Source organism: Felis catus, chromosome B3 (assembly GCF_018350175.1).
Source record: "Felis catus isolate Fca126 chromosome B3, F.catus_Fca126_mat1.0, whole genome shotgun sequence".
Taxonomy (NCBI): Eukaryota; Metazoa; Chordata; class Mammalia; order Carnivora; family Felidae; genus Felis; species Felis catus.
In genome coordinates this window covers 147,138,163-147,162,025 of record NC_058373.1, presented here as the reverse complement: position 1 = coordinate 147,162,025, position 23,863 = coordinate 147,138,163, and the positions used below count along the sequence as shown (strand labels likewise).

Genomic DNA, 23,863 nt, shown 5'->3' with positions numbered 1-23,863 from the left:
CCCGGTCCTCTCAGGTCCCGCCAAGGGAGGAGCAGGTGAGGAGAAAGCGAGGCCCAAGAAGGAGGAGCTTCCGGAACCTGGAGGCTGAGGGGGGCGGTGTTCCCCAGACCCTGGGGGGAAAGGACCCTGCGCGGCGTCGTGCGCGGTGACACTGTCTCCCCCGCGGGGCTTACCTCACCGGCGCCAGGCGGCGGAGCCGCGCGGCCATGTTCCTGCTCCGCGCCCACTGGGTTCCCGCCGCTTCCTCATGCGGTTCGCGGTCCAGGAGCGGGCTCCCCTGGCGGAGCTTGCACTCCCGTCGCTCTGGCCTCGCGGGTCCCTTCAGCCTCCGCGCGGGGCGGGGTGTCCCTCCCGAGTCTGCGACGGCGCCGTGGGGACTTCGGTGCGACACCCCGGAGCTGCAGGTCGCTCCGGGCAGGACAGACGTGCTCACGGGGTCGGTTCCTCCGCGGCCAGGAGCACAGAGCCGCTCTCCGCCCCCGTGCGTCTTCCTCCGTTTCTGTCCCCCGTGCCCTGTCCTGGGACAGCAGGCCTGCCACCTCCTTGCTTAGACTTCCTCTGGGGCACGTCGTTCCTTCTGCGGCGGTTGTAAATGGCACCGTCTCTTCCTTTCTCTTTCCGACGGGTCGTCAGGCGCGTGCAGACGTGCACGTGGTGTGTGCGTGCTGATCTCCTATCCTGCGAGTGTCCTCGTTGATCCTTCCGTTGCCCTTGGAAACAACGCCGCCAGTTATGCTACCAGCAAAAGTGGGTTTATTCAGGAGTAGCGGAGAATTGCCATCCTGGCCCAGCAAGCCGAGGCAAAACCGCGGCCGAGTGGGGAGCACACGGAGAGGAACGCTGTTTCCGGAGAAAAGGAAGTTGGGAGGCTGGTTTTGAAGCGAGGTCCGCAGGAGGAAAGCAGGGCTGCAGGGCTAGCAGGCGCCTCCCGGGCCCCGCTGCAGGCGCGGTGGGTTTCCTGTAGGGGCCGCAGGGCACAGCTTCCCCTGGCGGGGCCTGAGCCTGGGGCTTCTCTCCGCGAAGGGTTCTAATCTTGGTTCTGTAGTGGTGGGTTGTTCCCGAGCCTGACCCTGGGTGGTGGGCTCCGCCTTCCAGCCTCCCCTCCCCGCCTCCCGAGTCCACTTTGGTGAGATGTCCCTTCATTGGTTCTCGCAGTTCTAACAGCTTGTTAGTGGCGTCTTGTGGACAACCGGAATTCCAAATCCCACTGCTTCCGCTGCACCCAAGACACGTGGCCACCAATTGAACCCTCCCACGTGCCTCTGGCTCACGTGCTGCCTCCTGCAGGGCCCGTGGCCTCTCCGCCTGGGTGAGCTGGGTCTGGGCGTGGGCCTACGTCACAGCCTTTGACCCCTCTCTTGCTTCTGTCATGCGGGGCTGACACTGTTGTCTGGAGGAGTACCTTACTCTGATTTCAGACGTGCAGTGAACGTGTCACAGCAGCGCAAATACACTTTACCTGGACGCTCGTTTCTTTGCCGTTTGCCACTTCACATGAGATACTTTGGTGCGTTTTAACCCAAACGGGGACGCCCTCCCGAGAAACCACCACAGAACCCCAAATGACGAAATCCCTGCGTTTCCACCTTAAAACCCAGATCACAGGCCCACTTCAAGTGTCCCCACCTGCCCCACTGTGAAATGTCTTTTCCCATTCTGATCTGGTTTCTTTTGGGGAAGTGCTCCTGAGACTTTCCCCCATCTGTGTAACCTGGGGGTATTTAAAGAGCAAGGTGGTTCCTGGGGCGCCTGGGGTCTCAGTCTGCTAAAGGCCGAGTTCACTTCAGGTCATGATCTCCAATTGATGGGTTCCAGCGCCTGCTTTGTGCTCTGTGCTAACAGCTCAGAGCCTGCAGATTGCTTCAGATTCTGTGTCTCCCTCTTGCTCTGCCCCTCCCGCTATCATGACCTGTCTCCGTCTCTCGTTTTCAACAATAAATAATAAACGTTAAAAAAAAAAAAAAGAGCAAGATGGTTCCTGAGTGGCCGTTTCTGGATGGCTTCTGTCACTGAGGATGTTTTCTGCATTGACCCATGTGTGACGTGTATCAGTCCTTCATTTTTAAATTCTGATTAAATGTACATAACATAACATTTACCACATAAGTCACTTTAAGCATACAGTTGTCTGGCATTAACTGCATTCACACTGTTGTACATCCATCTCCAGAACGTTGTCATGTTCCCCGAGGGAAACTCTGTATCTCTTAAACCCTAAATCCCAATTCCCCTTTCCCCTCGGCCCCTACAGCCACATTCTACTTGGTGTCTCTGTTATGACTTTTCTGGACACCTCACTTAAGTGGAACCATAGTGTATTTTCCTTCTGTCACTGGCTCATTTCACTCAGCATAATGACTGCCAAGTTCAGTCGGTGTGCTAGTGTGTGTCAGAACTCGCTTCCTTTTTAAGGCTGAATCATATTCCATTGTGTATATACTACATTTTGTTTATTTACTCACCTGTGAATAGTTACTTGGGTTGCTTCCATCTTTTGGCTGTTGTGAAGAAGCGGCTATGAATACGGGAACATGAATACCTGCTCAAGGCTTTGCTTTAAATTTCCAGATGTAAGTGCAGATGTGGAGTTCTGTGATAGCTTTCTGAGAAACCAGTATTCTCTACAGCCACAACATTTTACTTTATTTCTTTGTATGACAGAATAATATTCCTGTTTAAGGGTCTGCCCCAGGTTGTTTATCCATTCGCACACCGATAGGCATTTGCATAGTTTCTACAATTTGGCTATTGTGAACAGTGCTGCTATGTATGTGCACATGCACTTTGTTTAAACAACTGTTTTCAATTCTTCGAGATATACATCTAGGAGTAGTATTGTTCGGCCATATGGTAATTCTATGTTTTTATCTTTTTTGGGGTGGAATTGCCAAACTATTTTACACATAGTCTCCACCATTTTACATTTCCACAAGCAAGGTTGAAGGGTTCCAATTTCTCAACATCTTTACCAACATTTGTTATTTTGTAGTTGTATTGATTACAGCATTTTTAGTGCGTGTAAAAGGGTATCTCACTGTGGTTTAAATCTCCATTTCCATAAGGACTATTGATGTTTAATATCTTTTCAAGTGGTATTCACCATTTGTATGATTGCACTGGGGAAAGATATATCCAAATCCTTTCTCCATTTTAAAAATGGGGTTTCTTTTTGTTGATGAGTTGTAAAAACTATACATTCTGCATAACAATCTCTTACCAGACAAATACTGTGCAAATATTGTCTTCCATTAGGCTTTGTCTTTTCAGTTTCGGGATAGCATCTTCTGGTGTACAAAGGTTTCTAATGTTGAGAAAACTAAATTTATCTACTTTTTCTTTCCTTGCTTGTGCTTTGGTGTCATCTCTAACAGCACTGCTAAACCCAATGGTCATGAAGATTTATCTCGATATATTGCTTCCAGAGGTCATAATTTTACATTTAAACTGTTGATCCATTTTGATTTGATGTTTGTATATGATGTGAGGTATGGACGCAGTTTCATTCCTCTGCACATGGATAGCCAGCTGTCTAGCACCCTTTATTAAAAAGACCATTGTTTCCCCAATGTCATGTTGTCTGCTCTTGTCAAAATTCAGTTGACCAAAGATGAAGGGGCTAATTTCTGGGTTCTCCATTAAATATCACTGACCTGTACATATCTTTATTTTTGTAATGTTTATTTATTTTTGAGACAGAGATCACGCGAGGCCCAGAGAGAAAGGGAGAGATAGGAAACTGGTTGGTGTGGAAAGGAAAGGGTTTGGATAGACCTGAGAATGATACATTTCTTTGACCTGTGGTTATTTGGTTGTCCTGTAACTTGATTATGTTCATCCAAACTCATAGAATCTTATAATAAACATGGTCATTTGCCATATTTGTTACTTCTGTAAATATATCATTACTTTCATTATTAGATAAAATTTTATAAAATTATTTCTATAAATACTTATGTCTTCACACTCTGTATTGTGTTCCTCCTTAGCTTGGTGGTTGTCTGATGACCATATAGAGTAGATAGATAGGATGGACCAGTTTTGTAGGGGGGACAGATTTAGTTCAGTTCATGAAAGTGACCGTTTCTAATGCAAGACTGTGGGGTCAAGGGGCTGGGATGGGGTGCAAAATAATAACATCATGGGAATGAACTCAAGGCTATTGTGGAGAGAGTCTGTCATGTTTTATCTATACAGTTCTTTCCTCAATGTGAAGTATTATTAGGAGACCTGCCAACCTAACAAACTGTTGTTAAATCCACAGGAAATGAAGGAGGCTGGCAGGTGGTGGATGCAGGGATGGAGCCTGGTGGGCAGAAGCCTGGTGGTTGAGCAAGGGCCTGGAAGGAGCTGTAAATGTTAGGCTAGAGGGATGATGGTCCAGATCCAGGACACAGCTCTTGTCCCTGCACATCCCAGAGCTCAGGACATCCTGGGAAGGGAGACCCTGGGAACAAATGGGAGTGGAAGCCAAGGCCACAGAGGGAGGAGGAATCTACAAGGAGGCATGTGCTACCCTATGTGGAAGCTGTATTCAGAAAATATTGAAGTCATAATTATTTCTTTTGTATATCTAAAGTTGGTGTCAAATATTCTTTTCCGTATGAAATTATGGTCTTTTAAAAAATATTGCCAATAGTGGGTAATTTCATTCAAATACATTCATAATGATGTGACTCCTCTATAATGACTTTAATATAACATAAAAGTATCTATTATCTATCTATCATCTATCCTCTATCATCCATCACCTATCCACTTATCATCTACTATCTAGCATTCTGATCTCTATTTGAAGTCTATTCAGCTAACTCAGCATTTATCCTCTTGGCAATGCCTTCAGGACTATGAACACATTTTCTACAATTTCTTTAGGCTCTGGATTGCTGGATTCCAATGACGTCCAGGTCAGCCAATCCATTTTCATTAATGTGGTTGTTTTAGTGCCATTAACTTCTTACCTCAGATACTGATGGTCTCTGTCCATATCAGTGAAGAGTCCCCCACTTTTCTGTGACATCTGTGCCTCCTCCCTGAGTTAACAGCCCCTTGTGTTGGATGGGAATTTCTCAGGAGATGGAAACACCAGCCATGCATGGGAATCATATCTGCAGGTGACAGAAAGGTGTCCATGTCTTGGTGTCTGTGCACTTAAAGATGTCGGCACTGCTTCCAAGCTTTGCAGATGACTGAGGAAGCAAACCCCATCAGCAGAGAACCATCAAGATCAGAAGTCTCCAGGTGTGCCCATGCTTTGCAGGTAGTTGTCAGGTGAGGTTAATACATCAGTGTGGAAACTAAAAGAAATGTGATCCTGGGAACAAGTGTCCTTTGCTTGTTATATTTACACCAGACTGGACATCAATATAGATTTTTCCTATGCAGTTATGTGAGGAAGGACTGTTAAAATTGAATGTATTTAAAGACTTGATTTGGAAAGGTTTCTGGAGAAAATATGGATCCCTTCAAATATCTTTTGGACAGATAGAGTATAGTGAATTGTGATCCACTCATTTGTTCACTATCTGATCAGAAAGGTGAGGCCATCACTTGACCTGCCTCCAACACAATTCATAGACCAAGTGTTGCCTTGGCCGAGGACCAACAAGCCTGTGGATCAAAAACGAGATGCCCACAGGTGGACCTGGAAGGACCAGGGGAGCCTGACTCAATTTTTGTCCACTTATAAGGACATGCTCCCTCCCACACAGGCAAACTTCTCAAGATCTAGAGTAAACTCCACTCTCAGGGTGTGGGAGCCCACAGCTCTCTCCTCAGACAGGGCTGAAGTCCCTAAGGAAGGCAGAACTGTATTCGAGAAACAGAAGAGACTGTAGGGCCTTCCTTGTGCCTGGTGAGAGGTCCCAAAGGTGAGGGTTTCAGATGTCAGATGTGGGATGATGGGAATGGTTGACTGCTGGTGACTGGCCCAGGCTGAGTCTCCTTGTCCCCAGGGGTCCTGTCCCAGGTGCAGCTGCAGGGGTTGTGCCCAACTGGTGATTGCCTTGCACACTCTGCACCTCACTAGCAGCATCTTGGGGTTCTCATCTCAACCAGTAATTTCTGGTGGAATTGGATCCACCTACCCCAGCATAGTGGATGCAGTGGATGGTTCACATACTATCATATATTCTATATCACATACTAGGGTCCAGACCACAAGAGCCACATGTCCATGAGTTAGGCAGTTTGTTAGGCAAGAGGAAGAGGGATAAAGCAGGTGCTGGCCACACCCTTGGAGGTTCCCCCAGGGTTAACAGCCACACAATCAGAACCACCTATAAGGGTGAACAGGAGGGGATAGGCCTAGCCACAGAGCTGGCTCAAACAACACAGGGGCGCCTGGGTGGCGCAGTCGGTTAAGCGTCCGACTTCAGCCAGGTCACGATCTCGCAGTCCATGAGTTCGAGCCCCGCGTCAGGCTCTGGGCTGATGGCTCGGAGCCTGGAGCCTGTTTCCGATTCTGTGTCTCCCTCTCTCTCTGCCCCTCCCCCGTTCATGCTCTCTCTCTGTCCCAAAAATAAATAAACGTTGAAAAAAAAATTAAAAAAAAAAACACCACAAAGGACTTCTGAGAGCTGAGCATGGGCCAAAAACTGGAATTTGCCCTTAGGTTACCTAAAAGTCACGAGGGGGCATTCAGGACAACAGGGGTAACTGAGATCTCCTGGGGTGCTCAGCATACCAGGGGGAGCTGAGGACACCAGGGTCGCTCAGTTCTGCATGGAGCACTCAGACCTCCAGGGGGATGCTCAGGTCTCCATGGGGCATTGAGGTCACTAGTTGCCACTCAGTTCACCTGGGGGCACTCAGGTCATCAGGAACGCACAGGACACCAGGAGCCACGTAGATAACCTGGAGTTTCACAGGCCTCCAGGGGGCACCCAAGGTCTCAGAATTCATATCCAGAACCAGTGTTTCAGGGTCAGGTTTCCTGTGAAGCATCTTTCTCATCACGCCCTGGAAACTTCATGCTGACCAGAAAACAGCACACACTGTTTCCTAAACCATTTACAAACACAGATGTCTTCTAACATTTAGAGTGAACAGTCATATAGTAGTGCCGACCTTGACAGAGACCAAGCTTGGGGATAAATCAACTCATATACAGACTTGTGCCTCACAAGTACACGGGCCACCATTTAAAATACATGTAAGTGATTTTCAAACAGAGGAGACTGACTTATTCAAGTGATCTAAATTTAATATATTTGAGCAGCTCCTCTCTCCTTTTACTTTCCTTAAGGTTTTCCTTTGATGCCCATGAAGAGAGACCATGAGGAAAGACCCTTGTGGTTGTCGAATCCCCACAGCATCTTCATCAACTCCGCGACTTTTTCTCAAGGAATCTCAGTGTATACACGTTCCTGTGAGAGAAAAGAGTAGTTTCTACCCTTCACTCCTTTTGTTCTCCATCCAGTTCAGGAAGCCAGAGACAACCAGTGGGGAGGCACACTGAGTCAAGTCTTACAAAACGGTCAGCCAGGGGTCCATTCTACTGAAGGAGTTAAGGAATCATCCACTGGATCCACCTGTCTCTGCACCTCCTCCACAGAACATGAGGCCCAGACCTTCCTCACACTCAGCTGGACATGAAGTCAACTGTATGGGAGCAGATTAGGAACTCAGTTTAGTGGGTTATTTCACCGCAGTTTTCCATAGTAGCTACACGATGTTGCACTCCCATCAAGTGAATTCTAGGATTGCCTGTTCTCAACATCCTCAGCAACACTTGAGATGTTCTTCTTGTGTTTGCCTTATTTTATAATAGCCTTGCTATCAGTTGTGAGGGGATATCTCAGTGGATCGGGGGTGGAATTCTCTGATGATTAGTGATGATGAACACCATTCATATGCTGGATGGACATTTTTTCAACCTTAATAGTGAAATGGATATTTACATGCTTGACCCAAATTTGAATCAGGTGATGTGCTTACTGTTATGATTATAATTGTGATTTTTGCTATTGGTGTTAAGAAGTCCCTCCTGTATTTTGGATATTAACTCCTTTTCAATATTTTTAATGTAATGTCTCCCATTTCATAGACTGCCTTCTCACCCTGCTACTGTTTGATTTGCCCCCTTTCTAGTTTGATGCAGTCCCCCTTGTCTGCCATGGTTCTCTGTGATTTTGCTTTTGGATCAAATAAATCATTGTCAAGAGAATGTCATGATGTTTATCCTGTGTGTTTTCTTCGAAGGCATTTTGGGTCAGCTGTTCTGCTTAATCTTTAATCCATTTTGAGATTTTTTTGTGTTGACGTATATGTATGATGCAAGATTACAGCCAAATGTCATTATTTTGCATGTGTCTATCAACACCATTTGTTAATGTTTCTTTTATTTTTGAGGGAGAGAGACAGATCATGATCAGGGGAGGCACAGGGATAGAGGCAGAAACAGAATCCAGGCTCTGGGCTGTCAGCACAGAGCCTGATGTGGGGCTCAAACCCACAAATCATGACATCAGTACATGACTGGAAGTTGGATGCTTAACCGACTGAGCCACCCAGGCACCCCTAGTCAACACCATGTTTAAGAGACACAATCCTTTCCCCACTGCGCATTGTTGGAAATCTCATGGAGGATTTGCTGACTGCATCTGCACAATTCTACTTCTGAGCTCCGTAATGAGCTCCACTGGTCTATATGACTCATTTCATGCCAGCAGTACACTGTTGGAGTTAATGTACCTCTGCAATATATTTAGAAGGAAGAAGTGTTCTCCTTCTTCCAGGTTCTCTTGTCTTCATGATTTTGTTTTTTACTTCCATGTGTTTTGTGGTTACATATGAATTAGTATATTTTTCAGATTCCTTTAAAAAAAAGGCATTGGTATTTTCATTGAGATAAAAAGATAAATATAAAATTAACATAAAAAGATACAACAGAGAAAAAAAGACTATCACAAATACAGAAAACAAATCAACTTCATTAAAATTTGAATTTGGAAAGATAAGTGAAATTTAAAAAACATAGGTAGCCTAGGGAAATAGGTAAGATTCAAACAAATGCAATCGGAACTGAAAAAGAAGACATAACTGAACTAAACACATGAAAAGGATCATAAAGGAAAAACTTAGATATTTATAAGTCAACAATTAGATCACCAAGAACAAATTACACATTTTCTAGCATTATGTAATCCACCAAGACTCTTCCATGCAAAATACAAAAGGAACAAAACAAAACTTAGTAAGAAGATATCCTTAATATAAAACCTTCACCCTCCAAAAAGAAACAAGGCGTTATTAAAATTCTACAATATTTAAAGAATAATTAATGCCAATACTTCTCAAACTATTACAAATTGCTGATGAAAAAGACCACTCCCAGATGCACTTTATGAGGACACCTTTACACTCACAAGAAGGGAAACTACAGGCCAGTGTCTCAAATACACATACATGCAAAATTCCTTGATTGAGTCCTAGCCTACTGAATTCAACAGCACACTGAAAGGATCATACATGATAATCCAGTGTGATGCATCCCTGAGATGCAAGTTTCCCTCAACATACACAAATACAAAAATGTGATGTCCTCCATCAGCAGAGGGAATGATTGAATCAAAGCCATCCTTAATTTATTCATAAAATCATTAGACACAGTTTTTTCATGAACAAAAAACACATCTTCATCATTTAAAAATAACTCAATTAAAAAGGAGAAGGAAATTACCTCCACATGATCATGGCCACTATGAAAGCCCACACCTGACAGCATATTGAACATAAAATACTAAAAGCATTCCTGCCACATCAGAAGCCAGGCAATGATGGTCATCCCCAATAGAAGTATTCCACATGATAACGTGAAGAATAACTATGCTGCCTCAAACCATGTCATCGTGTCACAGTCCTTATTTGGATGAAAGTCACGGGAGAAACAGCCAGTCCAAGGACACTCAGACCCTCCTGTGTCCCTTGACAGCAGGATATAAATCTCCCTTGGGAAACTCCCCTTCCCTGTACCAGGAGGGGAGAACCATCCTTAGCACCAGAATAAGGAACACAGGGACAAGAAGGATGTGCAAACAAACCTAGTTACTTGACTAATTAAATACCCGAAAACCACACCTTTGCCTTGACTCTTGCCAAATCCAATGTTTTGTTGTCTGAAAGTCACAAGTGCCACCTGCTTTGTTCATTCTCTGGGTGCCATATTATTAGGAAGCCCAGGCACTTGCAAAATGAAATTTATTCTCCCCTTTAGATCAGTCTTATGTCAACTGAATCCTTACACCGGGTGAAAACCCAGAAGAAAAGAAGGAAAAAGCATTCTTCTACAACTGGAAGAAGTACCCACAAACTTTGGCAATAAAAAGAAATAAAAGACATTTAAATCAGTATGGAGGAAGGAAAATTATTTGTGTGCAGATGACATGATCTTAAACATAACAAAACCCTAGAGATACCACAAAAAATATTAGAACCAGTGTTTTAAAATGAGGAAAAGTGCAGGATGCACAATGAGCACAATGAACAAAGAAAATAAATAAAAATAAACCACCTATGATTCTACACACCAGCATGGAAATATATGCAAAACAAATAACAAAATTATACAACTGAAAATGGGACAGAATAAAGTACTTGGGATTAAACTTTATAAAGTATGTAAAATAATTGTAGAGCGAAAATGACCTTTGTTGATGAAAGACATGTAAAAATGCACAAGTTCCGCAAATATACCTGTGCTCACTGATAAGAATTAATCATATTGTCACAGCACCATCCACACAAACTAATGTAGAAATGCATCCCAAACCTGCCATTCATTTTTAAAGAATCAAATCTAAGTCTGCAGTGTGATATATATGCAAGAGGACATGCAAATAGGGCCCTCTCTGTGCTGATAAAACCAGCCCAGCCCGACCATGCAGCTGGGAGAGGAGCCCCAGCTCCAGGGGTCCCAGGTGTTCCCATTCTGTGATCAGGACAGAACACAGACACCTCATCATGGAGTATGTGCTTGGCTTGGTTTACCTTGTTGCATTTTTAAAAGGTAATTCATGGTGAACGAGAGACACTGAGTATGTGAGTGGATATGAGTGAGAACCAGTGGATGTGTGACAGTTTCCTGACCAAGATGTCTTGCGTCTGCAGGTGTCCAGTGTGACGTGCAGCTGGTGGAGTCTGGGGGAGACCTGGTGAAGCCTGGGGGGTCCCTGAGACTCACCGGTGTAGCCTCTGGATTCACCTTCAGTAGTTCCAGCATGAACTGGGTCCACCAGGCTCCAGGAAAGGGGCTGCAGTGGGTCGCGTATATTAGTAGTAGTGGAGGTAGCACAAGCTACGCAGACTCCGTGAAGGGCCGATTCACCATCTCCAGAGACAACGCCAAGAACACGCTGTATCTGCAGATGAACAACCTGAAGTCTGAGGACACGGCCACATATTACTGTGCAAGAGACAGGGTGAGGGGACCTCGCTGGGAGCCCACACGCAAACCTACCTGCAGGAGGGGATCAGCACCACCAGGGGGCGCACACTATGCACAATTCTGCTTTGTGTTGTCAGGAGCAGGTGCAGATGGAGGTTACAGGCAGGTTTCCTGTCAGGGTCTGGGGCTTCCTGTCCACACAGCAGTTTCCCCAGGGAGCCTCTCTGGACACAGGATTCTGTGCTTACCTATTAACTCTCTGAATTAGATACCTGTTGTCATAGGAAAACTGCACTAACATGCACAAAAGACACAGTTGTTTGCATTGCTTACTCCTGTCCCTCAACATGAGTGAATTACAGACTTTCTGAGGCACAACATCTGAGCCATTAGAGGAGTCCCAGATGCACTCCCTGTGCAGACAGGACCACAGGATCCCACAGCTCCCCATTAACTTCACCCAGCCCTTGTCCCAATCAAACAACGTGACACTCCCTCCTGGCACTTGCTACTCAGGACGTTAAATGAGCTACAGCTTTATTCAATTCCTCTAAACAAGAGATAAATCATCTCCATGTATTAGTCTGGATTCTCCTGAGGAACAGAACCCAAAGCACATTGGTTTCCATGACTAAAGAGGTTGGGAAGTCCCATGATCTACTGTCACAAGCTGGAGACCCAGGAAAACCAGTGGTGTAATATGTCTGATTCTGAACTAGGGTCTAGTCTCAGAACGTAGAGATCTGATGTTATAACTCTCATAACAGGGGCCAGAGGGGACCACTGTTCCAGTTCAAACAAGCACATGGGAAGTAAAAATGAGGGAATTCTCCCTCCCTCTGCATCAGATTCTATTCAGAACCTTAATGGAATGGGTGATGCCCAGACAGGAACCATGGAAGGAAATGCCAGTCTCTTCTGGAAACACATCACAGACATCCACAGAAACAGTGGTGAATCTGGGCACCCATGACTCAGTCAAGATAACCATAAAGTTAATCATGACAAGTCAACTTCCTGTAAACGTGGAGCTCAAAGACTGAAGACTTGAATTTAAATTAAAAATAAAACAAGAAAATTAAATACATACATATATGAACTATTGGGACTACCTCAAAATAGCACGCTTCTACACAGTGAGGGAAACAATCAACAAAACTAAAAGGCAACCTATGGAATGGAAGAAGATATTTGTAAATGACATATCCTCAGGGTTACTATTCAAACTATGCAAATGTTTTTAAATTATTTTCACATTATCAGTAGAGAGTGTGTCCATGCCGTTCAGCATACTGTCATGTGAGAAGCAAAATTCGTGTCTTACACTTTTGTGTTAGGATCTCACTGAACATGAGACCAACACTCTTCACAAAACTTGAACCATACAGTACAGTACTGTTAATTACAGGGGTAATGTTGTGGAGACCCCTCTAGAACTTAATCATCTTGCATAACAGAAAATCATAGCCCTTGAGATCTACTCCTCATTGCCCCACCCTGCCAGCCCCTGACAACTGCCATTCCACTCTCCATTTTATTGTTATCAAATCCCAAATTCAGCTGAGTATTTCTGGAAAGGTCAATGTTCAAGGTATTAGTTTTGGTGGGAAAAGAAGTTGAGCTTTATTTAGGAGGCCAGCCACCCGGAGAAAAGGCAGACTCTTCTCCAAAAGCCAACTCTGAGGGCTTCTGCCCAACCCAGGGGATTTTAAAGGACTAGACGGTACTTAAACAAGGGAGTTCCATGGTGGATACCATTTTCGATCATGTGCAGCCTCCATGGTGCAAGCTGCCAACATAACCTCAACTCCCCTGCATCTATCTCCACCTGAGGAGAGAAACTCACAGGCATGGGAGAAGACTGCCAGATGCCAGGAAAGAACCACAATAAGGGATTAGAGGGGAAATCCCCTGGGGCTCACACATGTTCAGCAGTACTTTCTGTTCTCACCAGATGGCATAAGAAAAAACTAAAATACAACCTTGTACTTCACCAATCATGACACAGAATACTGGGAAATGTTTCCTCAGTAAACTCAGAGGAAGCTTCAAAGCAACAACCAAAAGGATCAAATGGCTTGCAAACTAATAGCCAACCAGAATAAGACATGTAAAATTACAAAGCGATGTTTTTCAATACGTACAAAGGTAAAATTGACAGTCTACCTCCATATCCCATGGAAGTAGGAAGCATTGGTCTCCATAATGAGGAAAAGCAGTCATCCAGAGAAAGTGACCCAGCAGTACCACAGGACGTGGAATTGGTAGAGAAGTTCAGTGTGTTATAATTGCATATCCCGTATCCAAGGAGAAGGAGAAAAGATGGAATGTGTTGAATAGAGCCGTGTTTCTGGGTCCAATTCCCTACCCATGTCCATGTGAGCACTGTTGACCATGGCCCACCTGACTCTCCACATCCACCCCAGGTGAACTGATGAGCAGGGTCACCCAATGCCACACCCTGTGACTGTTACCTAACCCCACAGGTGGCCCCGAGGTGTAGGGTGCTGGCCACCCGGTACAGCCCTCTGTTCTGTCTGATGGTCTAGACCTGGCTTTGCTGAGGATCCTCCATTTATCCATTCTCACTGGCAGATGTCCCTGAGCAGGGGCATGAGGCTGGCAGAGGGCCAGGTCACCCTGAGGGCACCCCTCTTGCTGTTTGCGCTCTGGGCATTGCTGGCTCCTGTCCAAGGTTCTCAAGGTCGTCCCTCATGGCGCTACATCTCTTCTGAGGTGGTAATTCCCAAGAAGGAGTTGCACCACGGCAAGGGCGTTCAGATGCCTGGCTGGCTGTCCTATAGCCTGCATTTTGGGGGCAAGAGCCATGTTATCCACATGAGGCACAAGAAACTCTTTTGGTCCAGACATTTGCTGATGATGACTCAGGATGATCAGGGAGCCTTGCAGATGGACTACCCCTTCATCCCTCCAGACTGTTACTACTTCGGCTACCTGGAGGAGATTCCTCTTTCCATGGTCACCATGGACACGTGCTATGGGGGCCTTGAAGGTATCATGAAGTTGGATGACCTTGCCTATGAAATCAGACCCCTCAGCGATTCCCAACGGTTTGAACACGTTGTTTCTCAGATAGTGGCAGACACCAATGCAACGGGACCTACTTATAACCTGGGATATAAGGGGGATAGGAACCCCCTGTTCTCTCAAGCAAATATCAGTGCAGCCCCCAGGATCTCTAGTAAGTTGTATTCATCCCATCATGGAATTTTGAAAGGACTTGTTCTCGGTTCCAAAACAATGTATAGTGTGTTCAACAACGTGTCAAAATGTGCCCGATTCCTCATGAGGCTTGTTAGTTTGACTGACTCAATGCTTCAAGGTATTGATGTAAGGCACTATATTTCCTCCATGGTCATTTATAATCTGGAAGATCCAGTTGTCTTGAACAATTTTCAGGTGCCAGGGAGTCCGATTCATATCTACTTTGAAAGACACTTGTTTGTTGCTTTTAAACCACATACAGCTTTACTTATGAACAAAGATGCACCACATGAACTTCAGTTTCAGCCAGCCACATATGCAGTATGTGGACCAAAATCCATCATCTCGCTTGCTTCTCTAGGCAGACATTTTTTATTGTTGTCTGTGTTAGTAGCCCAAAAAATTGCAAAATCTATTGGTATTTTTTATGACAATAAGTTTTGTGCATGCCAGAGGAGGTCTACCTGCATTATGAATCAATACCCTATTATGACAGATTCTTTCAGTAACTGTTCCTTCATTCATATGCAGCATGTAGTGGTGAATAATTTTTGTGAGTGCATATTTGACTCAGGACTTTCCTATTTCAATAAAAGCCTGACTCACGATCGTTGTGGAAACTATGTAGTGGAGCCAGGTGAGCAGTGTGACTGTGGCTCCTTCAAGCAGTGCTACAACAATCCCTGCTGTACGAGTGATTGTATTCTAACCCCTGGCAGCAAATGTAATACAGGCAGATGCTGTACAAACTGCACCTATTCCGACGCTGGGACACTCTGCAGGCCAATCCAAAATATATGTGATCTTCCAGAATACTGCCGTGGGGTGTCCGTGGAGTGCCCTGATGACTTCTATATGCAAGATGGAACCCCGTGCACTGAAGAGGGCTACTGCTATCATGGAAACTGCACTGACCGCACTATGCACTGCCAAGAAATCTTTGGCAGAAATGCTGTGAAGGGTGAAAATGTCTGCTATACCATAAATCAAAAAGGCAGCCGATATGGACACTGCAGAAGAGACCCAGGGGTATTCAAATCTAAACCCTGTTCCCCCACAGACATGCAGTGTGGAAGGCTGCAGTGTAGTAACGTCACCCATCTCCCTCAGCTGCAAGAGCATGTTGGATTTCATCAGTCTGAGATCTCAGGATTCTGGTGTTTTGGGCTGGATTCGCATCGTAGCACAGGAACAACCGATATTGGTCATGTGAGAACCGGTACCCCCTGTGCTCCTGGAAAGTTCTGTCAGGATACCTACTGCAATGGCAGTGTGGCTCAGCTGAACTATGACTGTATCCCGGAGAAATGCAGTCACAGAGGGATATGCAACAATAACAGGAACTGCCATTGCCACGTAGGCTGGGATCCTCCACGGTGCACTGAACGAGGCACTGGTGGGAGCACAGACAGTGGACCCCCTCCAAGAAGAATGCGGTCAGTCAGGCAAAGTCGTGAATACGTGGTATATCTCAGAGTGATCTTTGCTAGAATCTATGCCTTAATTGCTGCATTCCTCTTTGGTGTTGCCGGAAATGTCAGAACTATCAACAGACAGAAAGTTACGGAAGAGACTGTTGATCAAGACAATGCATAATTCAGCCTCCAGACCCCTAAACAACTATAGACAATCCACATGGCTCATCTGTGAAAATACAGTAATGAGGCGGCACAGCTAACATCCACGTTTCCAGGGGTCTGGGGGAGACACAGGGGTCCACAGGCACATCTTGGACCTGACACCAGGTCTCTGATGCGTCACTGAGCAGAACTCTGAAATAAAACTTGAAAACTGCATGGTTGTGGCCTCTATGTATTTTGGTAAGCCTGTAAGAGCCCAAACGGTGCCTAAGACTCTGTGCAGAAGACCTGAGTCAGCAGCTGTGTCTTGGGCTGAGGTTTCTGGTTCCAGAAATAAGAGAAGTTGCCACAAGCTCCTTTAGGGACAAATTCATGAATTTTCCCCAAAACTGTGCTCTTGCACACTGAGCTTTGTCTCATTCTTCAGGTGACCTCTCATTTCCTGGTCCCAATATGGGTTCAGGGTGATGGAGGGCTACCAACCACCCATACTGCCTGTCCCACACTGCGGTGTCTGTGGGCTGTGAGGGAAAGGGACATGGATTCAATCCCAGCCAGTGCAAGCTGTGCCTCCCTGGAGAGCAAATTTCCGAATGTGGGAGACTGAGACTATGAGGCTGAAAGTAGCCCCCAGTGAAATCAATCAGAAAGGTAGGCACAAGTGCCTATGGATGTCTCTGGCATTCCGAGGGAGCCCGATGAATATGAACCCCTTTTCTCCTTCTTTTCTCTATTTTTCAGTGAGTTCATCCTTAGATGAGGGTCTGCCTAGGATTTCCACTTTGGTTCTCCCAAGAACCTTCTAGAATATTGCAGAGTTGAGCCTGTGGAAAGTTAGGGACCCTTTTTCTAAATATTTTTTACTATTTTTACAGTTGTCTAGAATATATTTTAAATCATAATAGTGATATTAAAGTCTGTTTATCTTCTTCTGAATTGAAAATATACAACTTTTTAATAGTAATTGATTAGGAAATTTTCAGAACTAAATAGTAACTGTTTCAGAAATTACTTTGGAATAAGAATTTATCCCATAATTCACCAATAGATGTAAAACACATGAAGCACATAACAGGATTTTCACTTCAGTTCATACCTAGAATCCTTTTGTTGGTGCAGATAGTCTTGTAAGTTGTACCAATGTGTCCCCATGCATGCACTTTGTCTCAAAGACACATGGTTACACAAAGTATTAGACTGCCATGTGTACACATATTCTCCACGTTCCAGGGCAAACAGGTAATCATACTTTCCCAGCACCTCCTGAAATTCCCGTGCAGCCACACTGCATGTTCCCAGCAAGAATGCGTCCAGGAATGTTTGGGAAGGAGGGCCAAACAGGTGCCCCGGCCACCTGCTCAGTAAACTACAGAAGGATGCTAAGTGAACTGTGGAGTAACATCAGCCCTTCTGTCTGTTTGGACACACGTGTTACAGATGCAGACCTATTCAGTTAACACCATACATGTGCTGGAAACGTGAGTTTACCTTCAGGATAAAGTAAGAATGGGTCCTGTGGAGGATCTAGCACCCACAGGCCACACCCACTAATTGATGGGAGTCTACACACCAGCACACAGCGATGTGGGCTTCAAGTAGAGTGCTGGGTCTGAGCTGACAAGCAGAATGTGGCTGAACCTAGAGCCTAGACAGGTGAAGGGGAGGAAGAAATTCTCCACCAAATGTTCTTGTGGACCAAGAACTAAGTTCACAGGACCTGGATGAACAGGGGAAAGAAACCAAAGTTCATTGTGTGTGCACAGAGGTCCCCCTAGATACACATTAACTAGATCAGAGAAGTGAGGGCCCCCTAAACTGACATTAATGAGCTAAGCAAAGTGAGTGCCCCCTAGAGTAATATTAACTAGATAAGTGAACTGTAGTGTGCCCCCTAGATTTACTAACTAGATAAAGTGAGTGCCCCCTCAGATATACACAAATCAGATAAGCTAAGCAGGTGCCCATTATTTATATTGACTAAATAAGTAAAGTATAGCGTGCCCCCTAGATTTACATTAACTAGATAAGCTAAGTGAGTGTCCCCTAAATTTACATTAACTGGATAAGCAAGGTGAGTGCCCCTTAGATTTATATTACTTAGGTAAGTGAAGTGTAGCTTGCCCCCTACATATACATTAACTCCATAAACTGAGTGCCCCCTAGATATACATTAACCAAATAAGCAAAGTGGAGGACCCCCTAGATACCCATTAACTAGACTGGCAAAGTGACTGCCCTCTAGATTTATGTTAACAAGAGAAGCAAAGTGAGTGCCCCCTAGATGAATAACTAGATAAGTGAAGTTAGTGACCCCTAGATTTACATAACTAGATAAGCAAAGTTTAACCTGTCCCCTAGATTTATATTAACTACAAGAGTGAAGTGAGTGCCACCTACATATACATTAACTCCATAAGGGAAGTGAGTGCCCCCTATATATACATGAAGGAGGTAAGTGAGGTGAGTGCCCTTAGAATTATATTAACTAGATAAGGAAGAGAGTGCCCATAGATATACATATACTGGATAAGCAAAGTGAGGTTTCCCTAGATTTACATTAACTATCTAGGCGAAGTGTAGCTTGCCCCTAGATTTACATTCACTACATAAGCAAAGTGAGTGTGTCCCCTAGATTGACATTAACTAGATATGGGAAGTGTAGCTTGCCCCCGAGATTTGCACTTACTAGATAAGCAAAGTGAGTGCCCCCTAAACATACATTAACCAGATAATTAAAGTGAGTTCCCCCTATGCTGACATTAACTAGATAAGCGAAATTGAATGTGCCCTAGATATACATTAATTAGATAAGCAAAGTGTGCTTACCTAATGTGTCCCATAGATTTTCATTAACAAGACAAGGAAATGAGTGCCCCCTAGATTTACATTAACTAGATAAGTGAAACGAGTGCCCCATAAATTCACATTAACTAGGTGAGTTAAATGAGTGCCCACTACATAAAAATTTACTGGTAAGTGAATGATCCCTAGATTTACATTAACTACATAAGGGAACTGAGTGCCCCCTAGATTTACATTAACTAGATAATCACAGTGAGTTCCCCTAAATTTATTTCAACTAAATCAGCGCAGTGCCCCCTAGATTTATATTAACTAGTTGCACTAGATCAATATTAACTAAATAAGTGAACTTTAGTGTTCCCACTAGAATTACATTAACTACATAAGGGAACTGAGTGCCCCCTAGATTTACATTAAGTAGATAATCAAAGTGAGCTCCCCTAAATTTATTTCAACTAAATCAGCGCAGTGCCCCCTAGATTTATATTAACTAGTTGCACTAGATCAATATTAACTAAATAAGTGAACTTTAGTGTTCCCACTAGACTTACGTTAACTACATAAGGGAACTGAGTGTCCCCTAGATTTACATTAAATCGATAAGCAAAGCGAGTGCCCCCTAGGTCTATATTAACTAGATAAGGGTGATGAGTGCTCCCTAGATATACGTTAACGAGATAAGGGAAGTTAGTAACTCCTAGATACACATTAACCACACAAGCAAAGCATTGCCTGCTGTTTTCAGCAAAGCCAGAAAGCAGTGTTCTGCTTTGCTATGTGGTCCCTGTAATGTCCTACACCAGGACATACCTATTTGATTTCCCACATGTCTGACTTACTTCACTTATCCTGATGCCCTCAGGATCCACCCATGTTGTCGCAAAGGGCAAGTTTTCATTCTTTCTTATGGACGAATCATAGCATTCCACTGTACATACAGGCCACACTTCTTTTTACCCATTCTTCTGTCTGTGGACACATAGGGTGTTTTGGTTCTTGTAAATAATGCTACAATGCACAAGGATGGGGGGAATGAAGATATCATTTAAAGTTAGAGTTTTCACTTTCTTTGGAAAGTTGGACTTCCACAAAGACTCCAGTCCATGTGTGATCAACTAAGACCCTTTCCCAGAACCTCGGAGACCACAGACAAGAAAGGTGGAGCAGGTTCAGGGGTCACTGTAGAGTCCATAGCCACACTCAGGTATGTTCACCTATGCATGTGTAGGGAAGACTCTTCAGGGGTCCATTGGCATATGGAGCTGGATCCCACAGGGCCCAAAAATGCACATTTGTTTGTGGATGGATGCCAAGTTTTGGATGGGTGTGAGAGACAACACAGGGACATCTTAGGCTGCTATGAGGCTGACATTACCCCTCTACTACACTTCCAATTCTTTTGTGAGATTCAAAAGACAAAAGCATCAAGTGTGACTATAAATCAATGCTCATGGGTACACAATACATACAGATGTGACCTGTGACATCAGTAGAGTGAGGAGTGGTGTGGAGCCGTTAAAGTGTACTTGTCCATGGGATTGAATTTAAGTAGTTATCAGTTGACAATAGACTGTTACGGCTTTAGAGTCTTTTGTGTAAGGGCATGGTAAACCCAAAGGATCTATCTAAAGAATGTGCACAAAAGGAACAAAGAAGAAAATGAAAATGTGTCACTGCAAAATATCAACTAAGCACAAAGGAAGCCATTCATATGGGAAATGGAGTACAAAAGCTGTGAGATGTAGAAGGAAAACACAGATCTTATGTTATGTCCCAATCACAATAAGGAAAAGTGTTCACCGTTCTTGTTTTGTTGTTTTGTTGTTTTGTTTTGTTTTGTTTTGTTTTTACATCCCAAATTGCTCATGATCTATCCCCTGGCCATAATGCCTTTAATTTTCTTCAAAAATGCCATGATCTCTACTTAGCACCAGTGTCCTAACACTTGTTGTTATGGCTGTTGTTTCTATGAGTGTACAGAATCACATGAAATTATTCCCACCAACACAGACACATGCACACTTGTATGAAATCTTCTCTGTGCATAAACATCTTTAGGGTTAATATCACATATTGTATAATTTGCAGTCATGTCCATGCATAGTTAAATTATTACTAGCCAAATGTGTATAGGAATGTCTTCTAGGAATACCTTTTTTTTTGGCCCCAGATTTATTGAGATATAATCAACATATAACATTATGTACGTTTAAGGTGTACAATGTGATGCCTTGATACATGTATATAATGCGAAATGTTTACCAAGTTGAAGTTAGTCAATACATTCTTCAGCTAAATTATGGTAAGAACATAAAGCAACTTTCAATATACAATATGTATATTAATTATTGTCATCTTACTATACATTAGACCCATGGAAGCTTTTTGTCTATCTTCTAACTGGAAGTTTGGACACACTGAGCAATGCCCCCCCCCATTTTCCCTGCCCCTCAGTCCCTGGAACCCACCATTGCACACTCTGTTTCTGTGAATTTGATGTTTCTAGACTCCACATGTAAGTGTGATCATACAGAATGTGTCTTTCTCTGTCTGACTAATTTAACTTAGCATAATGTCTTCAAGCTTCATCCATGTAGTCACAAATGGCACGATTAACTTTTATATGGATGAAATCTATCATCTATCTATCTATCTATCTATCTATCTATCTCTGTATCCATCCATCTATCTATCTAATCTCACATCTTCTTTATCTATTAATCCCTTGATGAGCAGTTAGGTCTTTTCAGTGTCTCAGCTATGGAGAATAATACTGCAATGAACATGGGGTGCACATATCTCTGATGTAGTGACTTCATCCCCTGTATATATCACTCAGAAATGGGATCGCTGGGCACAACCATACTTTTGTTTCTAATTTTTTGAGAATTCTCCATACTGCTTTCAGTAGTAACCTCACCAGTTTACATTCCTAGGGACAGTGTACCAGGTTTGCTTATTTCCACATGCTCACAAGCATTTGTTATCTCTTGTCTGATGGTAACAGCCATAATAACAGGTGTGAAGTGTTAAGGGATTGTGGCTTTGATTTGCATGTCTCTGGTGATGAGTGATGTTGAGCACCTTTTAATGCACTTGCTGGACGTTTGTACATGGACTTTGGAAACATGTCCTTTCAAGTCCTCTACTCCCCCATTTTTTTTAAATTGGGTTGCTTGTTATACTATTCAGCAAAATGAGCTTTTTTTAAATTTTGGATATGAACCTCATATCACATGTTTTACAATTTTTTTCCATCCCTGTAAAATGTCTTTTCCTTTGGTGAATGTTTCTTTTCCTAAGCAGAAGATTTTTAGTTTGATGTGTTCTCACTCACTGATTTTTGTCTTCGTTGACTGTGCATTTGGAGTCATATCCGAAACATCATTTCCAAGGCCAAGGTCAAGGAGATTTTTGCCCATGTAGTTTTTAGGTGTGTTATGGTATCCCTATCTGGTTTTTGTGTAAAAGGAAGGCGGGCATTTTAAAACTAGTGGGGACATTCACTCTTCCTCTCAAGTTGGGCACTAGCAGACAGCCCCTTTGTGTCTCCAGCTGAGGAGGGAACCCCAGTCTCCTGGAAGTAGCATAGCAGGAGACTTCCAGAAGCCAGGAAAGAATCACAATAAAGGATTAGAGGGAAAAAAATCCTAGGGCTCACAAGTGGTCAGCAGTAGTTTCACTTCTCACCAGCTGGAATAAGAAAATACTAAAATACAACCTTGTACTTCACCAATCATGACACAGAATACTGGGAAATGTTTCCTCAGTAAACTCAGAGGAAGCTTCAAAGTAACAACCAAAAGGATCAAATGACTTCCAAACTAATAGCCAACCAGAATAAGACATGTAAAATTACAAAGCAATGTTTTTCAACACGTACAAAGGTAAAATTGACGTCTACCTCCACATCCCAAGGAAGTAGGAAGCAGTGGTCTCCATAATGAGGAAAAGTAGTCATCCATAGAAAGTGAACCAGCAGTACCACAGGACATGGAAGTGGTAGAGAAGTTCAGGGTGTTAAAATCGTATATTCTGTATTCAAGTAGCTACAGGAAAGATGGAATGTGTTGAATAGAGCCATGTCTCTGGGTCCAAGTCCCTACTATGTCCATGTGAGCATGCTTGGACAGGGCCCGCCTGCCTCTGCCACATGTGCCCCAGCTAATCTGATGTGCAGGGTCACCCAATGCCACACCCTGTGACTGTTAGTGACTGTTACCTAACCCCACAGGTGGCCCCCAGGTGTAAGGTGCTGACTGCCCAGCACAGCCCTCTGTTCTGTCAGATGGTCTAGATCTGGCTTTGCTCAGGATCCTCCATTTATCCATTGTCACTGGCAGATGTCCCTGAGCAGAGGCATGAGGCTAGCAGAGGGCCAGGTCACCCTAAATATGTCCCTCTTGTTGTTTGCATTCTGGGCAGTGCTGGCTCCTGTCCAAGGTTCTCAAGGTCGTCCCTCATGGTGCTACATCTCCTCTGAGGTGGTATTTCCCAAGAAGGAGTTGAACCACAGCAAGGGCATTCAGATGCCTCGCTGGCTGTCCTAGCCTGCTGTTTGGGGGGCTAGAGACAAAACTTCATTTTTACTTTCAATTTCTATTAAAAATATTCCTATTTGGGGAGAGAGGGGAAGATGGCAGCTTAGGAGAACACCTTATCATGCTGATCGCTTAGATTCCACCCACATCTGCCTAAATAACCCAGAAAACTTCCAGAAGACTAGCAGAATGGACTCTCCGGAGCCAGCACACACAAGAGGCCTATGGAAGAGGGTAGGAAGGGCAGAGAGGCGGTGCATGCTATACGGACATGAGGGAGGGAGGCAGGGTGGTGGAGGGGGAGACTTCCCGGGAAGGCACAGCCCCCAAAA

General features: G+C 44.1%; 1 protein-coding gene and 1 long non-coding RNA gene across 3 annotated transcripts; one reads left to right on the top strand and one right to left on the bottom strand.

Annotated features, from left to right (window-relative positions):
- Nucleotides 1-7,189: 7,189 nt before the first annotated feature.
- LOC123386314 lies at nucleotides 7,190-23,213 on the bottom strand. Of its 2 annotated transcripts, XR_006600094.1 has the most exons (4): nucleotides 22,895-23,213; nucleotides 19,830-19,959; nucleotides 11,180-11,357; nucleotides 7,190-7,599 (listed from the first exon to the last, which is right to left on the bottom strand). It is a non-coding gene; the product is annotated as an uncharacterized LOC123386314 (long non-coding RNA). The 2 variants fall into 2 exon arrangements; XR_006600093.1 differs by lacking the exons at nucleotides 19,830-19,959; nucleotides 22,895-23,213 and having other exon boundaries at nucleotides 11,180-11,448.
- Nucleotides 13,284-16,402, top strand: LOC123386292 (disintegrin and metalloproteinase domain-containing protein 21-like). Its single transcript, XM_045060714.1, has one exon. It carries the CDS (start codon nucleotides 13,979-13,981, stop codon nucleotides 16,202-16,204), a length of 2,226 nt encoding a protein of 741 aa, XP_044916649.1. The 5' UTR covers nucleotides 13,284-13,978; the 3' UTR covers nucleotides 16,205-16,402.
- Nucleotides 23,214-23,863: the final 650 nt, after the last annotated feature.